At 35.3% G+C, this 10,925-nt stretch overlaps 1 protein-coding gene across 1 annotated transcript in view; it reads left to right on the top strand.

Annotated features, from left to right (window-relative positions):
- The window catches only part of LOC108309201 (coiled-coil domain-containing protein 7), a 198,629-nt gene extending 188,045 nt beyond the window's left edge, over positions 1 to 10,584 (top strand). The window contains exon 19 of the mRNA XM_037740977.1: positions 9,116 to 10,584. Within this exon, the coding sequence (XP_037596905.1) occupies positions 9,116 to 9,162 (47 nt within the window). The 3' untranslated portion in view covers positions 9,163 to 10,584. The remainder of the gene's footprint in view (positions 1 to 9,115) is intronic.
- The last annotated feature ends 341 nt before the right edge of the window (positions 10,585 to 10,925 follow it).

Genomic DNA, 10,925 nt, shown 5'->3' with positions numbered 1-10,925 from the left:
AGATTGTTAGCCAGATTAATAAAAAAGAAAAGAGAGAAGAATCAAAGAGATGCAATAAAAAATGATTAAGGGAATATCACCACCAATTCCACAGAAATACAAACTACCATCAAAGATTACTCAACTCTATGCACATAAACCAGTAAATCTGGAAGAAATGGATAAATTCCTGGACACTTGCACCCTTCCAAGACTAAACCAGGAAGTTGAAACCCTGAATAGACCAATAACAAGGGCTGAAGTAGAGGCAGCAATTAATAGCCTACCAACAAAAACAAGTAAAGGTCCAGATGGTTTCACAGCTGAATTCTACCAGACATACAAAGAGGAGCTGGTGTCATTCCTTCTGAAATTATTCCCAACAATACAAAAGAGGGAATATTCTGTAACTCATTTTATGAGACTGGCATCATCCTGATAGAAAACGGGGCAGAGACCCAACAAAAAAAGAAAACTTCAGGCCAATATCCATGACGAACATAGATGCAGAACTCTTCAATAAAATGCTGGCAAGCCAACTGCAACAGCAAATCAAAAAGTTTATCCATCACAATCCAGTAGGCTTCATCCCAGGGATGCAAGGCTGGTTCAATATACAAGTCTATAAATGTAACCCATCACATAACTAGAACCAAAGACAAAAACCACATGATTATCTCAATAAATGCAGAGAAGGCCTTTGACAAAATTCAACAGCCTTTATGCTATAAACCCTCAATGAACTAGGTATAAATGGAATGTATCACAAAATAATAAAAGCTATTTGTGACAAAACCACAACCAACATCATATTGAACAAGCAAAAACTGGAAGCATTCCCTTTGAAATCTGGCATGAGACAAGGATGCCCTCTCACACCACTCCTATTCAATATAGTATTGGAAGTTCTAGCCAGAGCAATCAGTCAAGAAAAAAAAAAATAAGGGGTATTCAATTAGGAAAAGAGGAAGTCAAATGGTCTTTATTTGCAGACGACATAATTGTATATCTAGAAGACCCCCTTGTCTCAGCCCAAAATCTCCAGAAGCTGATAAGCAAATTCAGCAAAGTCTCAGGATACAAAATCAATGGCAAAAGTCACAAAATCAATGTGCAGAAATCACAAGCATTCCTATACACCAACAACAGACAAACAGAGAGCCAAATCATGAGTGAACTCCCATTTACAATTGCTACAAGGAGAATAAAATACCTAGGAATACAACTAAAAAAGGATGTAAAAGTCTTCTTCAAGGAGAACTACAAACCACTGCTCAAGGAAATAAGAGAGGACATAAACAAATGGAAAGACATTCTGCGCTCATGGTTAGGAAGAATCAATATCGTGAAAATGGCCACACTGCTCAAAGTAATTTATAGATTCAATGCCATCCCCATGAAGCTACCAATAACCTTCTTCACAAACTGGAAAAACCCACTTTAAACTTCATATGGAACCAAAAGAGAGCCTGCATAGCCAAGACAAGCTGGAGGTATCATGCTGTCTGACATCAAACTATACTACAAGGCTACAGTAATCAAAACAGCATAGTACTGGTACCAAAACAAGAGATATAGACCAATGGAACAGAACAGAGGTCTCCGAAGCAATGCCACACATCTACAACCATCTGATCTTTGACAATCCTGACAAAAAAACAAGCAATGGGGAAAGGATACCCTATTTAATACATCATGTTGGGAAAATTGGCTAGCCATGTGCAGAAAGCAGAAACTGGACCCTTCCTGACATCATAAACTAAATTTAACTCCAGATGTATTAAAGATTTAAACATAAGAACTAACACCATAAAAACCCTAGAAGAAAACCTAGCAAAACCATTTAGGACATAGGCATAGGCAAGGACTTCATGACTAAAACAGCAAAAGCATTGGCAACAAAAGTCAAAATAGACAAATGGAATTTAATTGAACTTAAGAGCTTCTGTACAGCAAAAGAAACAATCATTAGAGTGAAGCGGCAATCAACAGAATGGGAAAAAATTTTTGCAATCTACCCATCTGACAAAGGGCTAATATCCAGAATCTACAAAGAACTAAAATAGATTTACAAGTAAAAAACAAACAAACCCATCCAAAAGTGGATGAAGGATATGAACAGACACTTTTCAAAAGAAGACATATACGTGGCCAACAAATATATGAAAAATTGCTCATCATCACTGGTCGTTAGAGAAATGCAAATCAAACCCACATTGAGATACCATCTCATGGCAGTTAGAATGGCGATCATTAAAAAATCTGGAGACAGCCAATGCTAAAGAGGATGTGGAGAAAGGAACACTTTTACACTGTTGGTGGGAGTGTAAATTAGTTCAACCATTGTGGAAGACAGTGTGGAGATTCCTCATGGAACTAGGAATAAAAATTCCATTTCACCCAGCAATTCCAATACTGGGTATATACCCAAAGGATTATAAATTGTTCTGTTATAAAGATACATGCACATGTATGTTCATTGCAGCACTGTTTACAATAGCAAAGACCTGGAACCAACCCAAATGCCCATCAATAATAGACTCAACAAGGAAAATGTGGCACATATAAGCCATGGAATACTATGCATCCATAAAAAACGATGAGTCTGTGTTTTGTAGGGACAAGGATGAATCTGAAAACCATCATTCTCAGCAAACTGACACAAGAATAGAAAATCAAACATGGCATGTTCTCACTTATAAGTGGATGTTGAACATTGAGAACATGTGGACACAGGGAGGAGAGCATCACACACTGGGGTCTGTTGGAGTAGGTCTAGGGGAGGGACAGCGGGGGGTAGGGAGGGTAGGGAGGGATAACGGGGGAGAAATGCCAGGTGTAGATGATGGGGGATGGAGGCAGCAAACGACCTTGCCATGTATGTAGCTTTGCAACAATCCTGCATGATCTGTACATGTACCCCAGAACCTAAAGTACAATTTTAAAAAACTGCACAGCTACATGGAAATTAAACAACCTGCTCCTGAATGACTACTGGATAAATAATGAAATAAAGGCAGAAATAAAGATGTTCTTTGAAACCAATGAGAACAAAGACACAACGTATCAGAGTCTCTGGGACACATTTAAAGCAATGTGTGGAGGGAAATTAATAGCACCAAATGCCCACAAGAGAAAGCAGGAAAGATCTAAAATTGACACCCTAATGTCACAAAAGAACTAGAGGAGCAACATCAAAAAAATTCAAAAGCTAGCAGAAGACGAGAAATAACTAAGATCAGAGCAGAACTGAAGGAGATAGAGACACAAAAAAACCCTTCAAAAAATCAATGAATCCAGGAGCTGGTTTTTTGAAAAGATCAACAAAATAGATAGACCACTAGCCAGACTAATTAAGAAGAAAAGAGGGAAGAATCAAATAGGTGCAATAAAAAATGAGAAAGGGGATATCACCATCAATCCCACAGAACTACAAACTACCATCAGAGAATACTATCAATAACTCTACACAAGTAAACCAGAAAATATAGAAGAAATGGATAAATTCCTGAACACTTGACCCTTCCAAGACTAAACCAGGACAAAGTTGAATCCCTGAATAGACCAATTAACAAGTTCTGAAATTGAGGCAAAAATTAATAACCTACCAATCAGAAAAGGCCAGGACCAGATGGGTTCACAGCCGAATTCTACCAGATGAACAAAGAGGAGCTGGTACCATCCCTTCTGAAACTATTCCGAACAATTGAAAAAGAGGGAATCCTCCCTAACTCATTTTTTGTGGCCAACATCATCCTGATACCAAAACCTGACAGAGACACAACTAAAAACAGAAAATTTCAGGCCAATATCCCTGATGAACATCGATGCAAAAATTCTCAATCAAATTCTGGCAAACCAAATCCAACAACACATCAAAAAGCTTATCCATCATGATCAAGTTGGCTTCATCCCTGGGATGGAAGTCTGGTTCAACATATGCAAATCAATAAACTATCACATAAACAACCAAATACAAAAACCACATGATTATCTCAATAGATGCAGAGAAGGCCTTCAACAAAATTCAACAGCCCTTCATGTTAAAAATTCTGAATAAACTAGGTATTGGTGGAACACATCTCAAAATAATAAGAGGTATTTATGACAGACCCACAGTCAATATCATACTGAATGGGCAAAATCTGGAAGCATTCCCTTTGAAAACCAGCACAAGGGAAGGATGCCCTCTCTCACCACTCCTATTTCTGGCCAGGGCAACTAGGCAAGAAAAAGAAATAAAGGGTATTCAATTAGGAAAAGAGGAAGTCAAATTGTCTCTATTTGCAGATGACATGATTGTATATTTGGAAGACCCCACGTCTAAGCCCAAAATCTCCTTAAGCGGATGAGCAACTTCAGCAACGTCTCAGGATACAAAATCAATGGCAAAAGTCACAGGCATTCCTATACACCAATAACAGACAAACAGAGAGCCAAATCATGAGTGAACTCCCATTCACAATTGCTACAAAGAGAATTAAATACCTAGGAATACAACTTATAAGTGATGTGAAGGACCTCTTCGAGGTGAACTAGAAAACATTGCCCAAAAAATTAAGAGAGGACCCAAACAAATGGAAAGACATTCCGTGCTCATAGTTAGGAAGAATCAATATTGTGAAAATGGCCATATTGCCCAAAGTAATTTATAGATTCAGTGCTATCCCCATCAAGCTACCATTGACTTTCTTCACAGAATTAGAAAAAAAAAATTTAATTTCATATGGAACCAAAAAAGAGCCCACATGGCCAAGACAATACGAAACAACAACAACAACAACAAAAAAAAAGCTGTAGGCATCATGCTACTGACTTGAAACTATACTACAAGGCTACAGTAATCAAAACAGCATGATACTGGTACCAAAACAGAGATATAGACCAATTGAACAGAACGGAGGTCTTTGAAGCAATGCTAAACATCTACAACCATCTGATCTTTGACAAACCTGACAAAAACTAGCAATGGGAAAAGGATTACCTATTTAATAAGTGGTGTTGGAAAAACTGGCTAGCCATAGAAACCATGATTCTCAGCAAACTGATACAAGAACAGAAAACCAAACAATGTATGTTTTCACTCATAAGCGGGTGTTGAGCAAGGAGAGCACATGGACACAGGGAGGGGACCATCACACACAGGGGACTGTCAAGGGAAGGGGGACTATGGGAGGGATAGTTCTTTACATATTCTGCAGATAAGTCTTTTACAAGCTATATGTAATATAAACTCTTTTTCTCCATCCATAACTTGCTTGTTTGGTTAATGCTGTCTTTTTATGAGCAAAGTTTTTAATTTTGATCAAGTCTAATTATCAAGCTTACTTTAATGGTTACTAATTTATTTGCTAACACTAAGGTTGCAAACATATTCTCCTATGTGTGCTTTAAGATGCTTTATACTTCGGGATTTTATATTTAGGTATATGATTCATCTGGGTTTCTGTGCAAGATTTGAGATGGAATTCAAGGTTTATTTGGTGGTTACACACAAATCTGTGGAAGTCGTGCTGTATGTGAACGACTCTGCCATTACTGCAAGTGCATGCCCTTCTTTACTTCTCTTCTGATATTATTTTTTATCTCTTTTCACATTCACATCTATAAGAATGAGTAGTCCGACATGTTTTTCTTTTTCTTCGAAGTTTTAAACTTCAGGGTTTCCTATGATTCCTTCTATCATTATGATTAAACATATTGTCCTAATTATTCTTCTAATTTAAATTGCATTTTTTAGCCTTAACTCTCTAATCCAGAGTTTTGTATATATTGTGCAACAGGAGTTCAGTTTCTTTTCATTTTAATTCTTGAATACTTCATCTTTAATCTTTAAAAGCTATTTATGAAATATGCATTTATTTCTGTAGCTCTCAAAATTTCTGATTTTAGTTGCATTATACTATATATGTATGTGTATGTATATATAGAGATAAATACACTTTGGAATTTGATATTTTACTGTAGTAAATGATATTTCTATGTCTCAATACTTTTTCAGATCTTGTTATAAGTAGCCAACAATTATTTTTACCATGTTTTTCAAAAAGGCATTGTCCCTTCTTTTTATATTTCTAAATATTTTATGATTTTTACATTTTCTGTACTAGTAGATTTTCATTCTCTGTATCGACTGATCTGTCTCTTTAGTTTCAGGAGCAGTAGTTTGCTCTGTGGCCTCAATTCTCAAATGGATCTGTTTGGTCAGCTTTTTTCTTACTGTGTGAATGGAAGCAATGACTTCCAAGCTCTTTACATGCCAGACAAGAAGTTGTAGTGTAACGTTTTCAAGATTCACCTATGTTTTAGCATGTATCAGTACATTATTCTTTTCTATAAATGGAATAGTCTGTACCACATTTTGTTTATCCATTCCCCAATTGGTGGACATTTGGATTGTTTTCACTTTTGGAATATTTTGAATGATGCTGCTGTGAACATTCATGTGCAAGTCTTTTTGTGGATATGTTTTCATTTATCTTGGTTATATACCTCTTAGTGGAATTGCTGGGTTGTGTAGGAAATTTATGTTTAATTTTTAGGAAGCTGCCACACTACTTTTTAAAACGGCTGTGTCATTTTACCATCCCACCAGCACTGCGTGAGTGTTCTCATTTATCTATGACCTTGCCACCATTTGTTACTGTCTGTCTTTTTTATGATAGTCATTGTAGCAGGTATGAATTGTTTTTTTTTTTTTTTTTTNTTTTTTTTTTTTTTTTTTTTTTTTGTTTAGTGTTTTTTTTTTTTTAATTTTTTTTTTTTTTTTTTTTTTTTTTTTGAGACAGGGTCTCATTCTGTTGCCCAGGCTGGAGTGCAGTGGTACGATCTTGGCTTATTGCAACTTCTGCCTCCCAGATTCAAGCAATTTTCTGCCTCAGCCTCCCAAGTAGCTGGAATTACAGGTGCCTGCCACCACACCCAGCTAGTTTTTGTATTTTTCTTAGAGACAGGGTTTCACCGTCTTGGCCAGGCTGGTCTTGAACTCCTGTGATCCAACCTCCTCGGCCTCCCAAAGCGCTGGGACTACAGGCATGAGCCACCATGCTCCGATGAATTATTGATATTTTTACACTAGAAATAATGCATACATACATGGTTAAAACGCAAATGATATAGAGAAGTATGCAATTAATAATTAAAAGCACTTTTCCTTTGCCAAATCCTGTCTCAAAAGATAACTAGTCTCAAGTTTGTTGTATAACACAAAGAAAAAACATGTTTAGAGCACTATGAATTCTGTGCTGAAAGTCATATATATATTTATACATATGCATGTAATTATATTCAATTATAAAGGTATATATATATATATATATATATATATATATTAACATAAATGTAATCACACATCTTCTCTGCAATTTAAGTCTTTTTTTACTTCAATAGCTTTGTGGGGGTATAAGTGGTCTTTGGTCCCCTGGATGAATTGTATGGTGAGTAGTATTCCATGATGTATGTGTTTGTGTGTATATGCATATATACATACACACACACACATATATGTGTGCATATATAAATAAAACTTTTTTGTGTGTATATACACGTGTGTATATGTATCTACGCACACACACACACACACACACACACACACACACGTATACACACCACATTTTCTTTATCTACTCATCATTGCTTTTGGGGTCTTAGTCACAAATTCTTTGCCTAGGCCAATGCCCAAAATAATTTTGTATAGGTTTTCTTCTAAAATGTTTATGGTTTCAGGTCTTACATTTAAGTCTTTAATCCACCTTGAGTTAACTTTTGTACGTGGCAAGAGATGGGGATCCAGTTTCCTTCTCTACATGTGGCTTTCCAATTTTCCCAGCATCCTTTATTGAATTGGATGTCCTTTTGCCAATTTCTGTTTTTGTATGCTTTGTCAAAGATCATTTGGTTGAAGTAGTTGGCTTTATTTTTGGGCTCTCTATTCTGTTCCATTAGTCTATGTATTTACTTTTATAACAGTACCATGCTTTCTATACAAGTACCAGTCTTTGTCATTAAATCTCTGCCTGATCCTATGTCAAGAATGGTATTGCCTAGGTTGTCTTCCAGGGTTTTTATAGTTTGGTATTTTACATTTAATTATTTAATCCATCTTGAGTTAGTTTTTGTATAAAGTTTAAGGAAGGGGTCCAGTTTCAATTTTCTGCATATGGCTAGCCAGTTATCCCAGCACCATTTATTGAATAGGGAGTCCTTTCTCCATTCTTTGCTTTTGTCAGGTTTGTTGAAGATCAGATGGCTGTAGATGTGCGGCCTTATTTCTGTTCCATTGGTCTGTGTATCTGTTTTTGTACCAATACCATGCTGTTTTGGTTACTCTAGCCTTGTATAATAATATGTCTTGAAAGTATTTCCATATCGGCACATCGAAATCAATCAAATTCTTTTTAAGTCCTTTATATTTGGATCTACCATAGTTTATGAGCCTCTATTAAATAGGCACTTTGGTTGTTTCCATTTTTTCTGTGTAACAAACAATGTTGCAACAAAGATTCTTGAAATCAATAGATATTTTCTGACTCCATCTTAGTTTCCATTAGCTTGAAGATAAGTCTTTGGCCTAAAATTGACTTGCTGTTATTTCTTCCCTGATACTAATTACATTGGTCCTTTTGTTGCAGTTTACAAATTGGCCTCTCACTTAAAACTGACTGATTTTTTGAAGAATCATAGGCATATTAAGTATATACATTTTTTTGTATGCCAAAATACAAAATTCTAGTGTCTCCATTAAGACTTCTTAAAGTGTGGTCCCTGGGCTAGCAGCATGGGCATCGTCTGGGAACTTACAAGAAATGCAGTTTCTTGGGCCCCAACCCCAGGAGTACTGAATCAGAAGCTCTGGGTTCAGGTCCAGAAATCTGTTTTAATAAATTGACTGAGTGATTCCGTTGCTGGCTAAAGTTGGAGAACCATTATCTATATTTGTACTGCTCTAAGTTGAGAATGTTGCAGTACCATTTCTGTAAAAACAATAGGCAGTTAAGATTTATCTGCCACTTTTCGTTTTCATTGTTTATATTATTCATACATTTTGTTTTCCATGATATCATCTATAACAAAAATTATATCAACTAGGGTAAAATATAAAACTTGTTTTCAATTAACATATACCTTTTCTTTAAAGAGTTACATGCTGCTACCCGAAAATCTGTACCACACCCATACTTTTGAGAATGAAGGAAATTCTGAGCAAGATAAGCAACATGACAAATTCAGAAATGCAGCAAAGAAAATTGCAAGTATTTAAGCTTTTTGAAAATAACACTGACTTGTGTGGATGATGCTTATTGAAAAATAGCCAGAAATACAGTGGGATAAACAGGGTAGAAGATCATAGAAGGTCTGACAAGGCAGTGGTGAGTTTGAAAGTTTCAAATTACTTTTCTTCTTTTTAATTTTAAAAAAGGTATGCAATTAATCTTTTAAATCACAAATAATATTCACCCCATTCAAAATATTAATTTTGAAGTGTATAACCCACTTAAGATGTAAAAAATATATGACAATAATCTGCTATGTGTTAAAGCATATTCTGTAGAATTTGTAATGGCACAAAATATAACTGCTAATAATTTTAAAGATATGATTCTTGCCAATCGAACGTTTTATAACACTAAAATATTATTCATAGCTACCTTTTTCTGTCCCCTGAAGAGCATAAATGTTATTGGTTATAAAATTGTCTTAAACCCATTCTGGGTTATCACTGACATACATATTTAGACTGACAGAATATTCTTTTATGCCTTAAATGTTCTTATTTTTCCATAGCAAGAATCAGAGGAATGAGCAGTAATATATTCTATCTAAATATTTTGGAGTTATGTATCTGCCAAAAAATAATAAAGAAAATTGGATTTCTAGTCAAAATAAAATGAAATAAAATAACTGAAATAGTTTCTATCCTTTATAGTCCCCCATTGTAAAGATACTTATATTTTATATAGTAACAAAAAATAAACAATGTATATAGTAAGAAAAACTCATGAATTCAGCATAATGAAACTGTCAAGAGAAAATAAATGGAGCAATTCTTCCCTAATAATTATTATCTAAAACTGTGACAATCCCAGAGATAACATAAATGTAAACTATATTAATAACTGTTGAATAAGGTGGATTTTATGCTGCTTTCTATAATTGTTTTTCCAACGTAAGTTTTCATTTAGTATAGAAGTCAACCTGCATTGGATGGTGATTGTTAGGGTTATTTAAACTAGATCAAATCTAGCTTCTCAGTTTGCCCCTATGAACTACCGGGATAAAAATGCCAGCTCTGTCTTAATTCCCATTAGTTATGTCTGGAATGCAGCAGGCTTTCTATAAAACATTGAGGTGGTTTTATTTTGACTGAAGCTCTACCTTTATAGATATTTATTTGATTAAATGAGGTGATGTATTTGCTAAATCAGTGCTTTTCAAACCTAAATACAAAACAGAATTCACCTGGGGCTTTTAAAAACTACCAATTTTCTGCCTCGCATCCCCAGACCAATTAAACTAGATTCTCTGTGTGATTCTAATATACAGCCAGAGTTGAGAACCATGGAGTTTATTGTTTGAAGAGGATACAAGGAAAACAAACCGATTCCCAAGCCCATATGCAAATGGTTGCAGTTGATTTTTTTTTTTTAACCAGATCCTGTAGCTACTGGCAGAGGAGACCCATTTCATAGATTCAAGCTATCTTGGCTTCATTTACAAGTTTCTCCTCTCAGACCATCTTTTTTATGGCAGTTATGACTCCTCTTTTCCAATACACTATTTTTTACTGTCACTATCTCTAATTTTTTAATTAAATTTAAGTTCTGGTATTTATGTGCAGGACATGAAGGTTTGTTATATAGGTAAATGTGTGCCACGGTGGTTTGCTGCACCTATCAATCCATCACCTAGGTATTAAGGCCCGCATGCATTAGCTATTTTTCCTGATG

The sequence above is a fragment of the Cebus imitator genome, unplaced genomic scaffold (genome assembly GCF_001604975.1).
Source record: "Cebus imitator isolate Cc_AM_T3 unplaced genomic scaffold, Cebus_imitator-1.0 Scaffold92, whole genome shotgun sequence".
Classification (NCBI taxonomy): domain Eukaryota; kingdom Metazoa; phylum Chordata; class Mammalia; order Primates; family Cebidae; genus Cebus; species Cebus imitator.
Note: the sequence above shows the minus strand (reverse complement) of the source record. Positions and strands in the feature narration are given on the sequence as shown.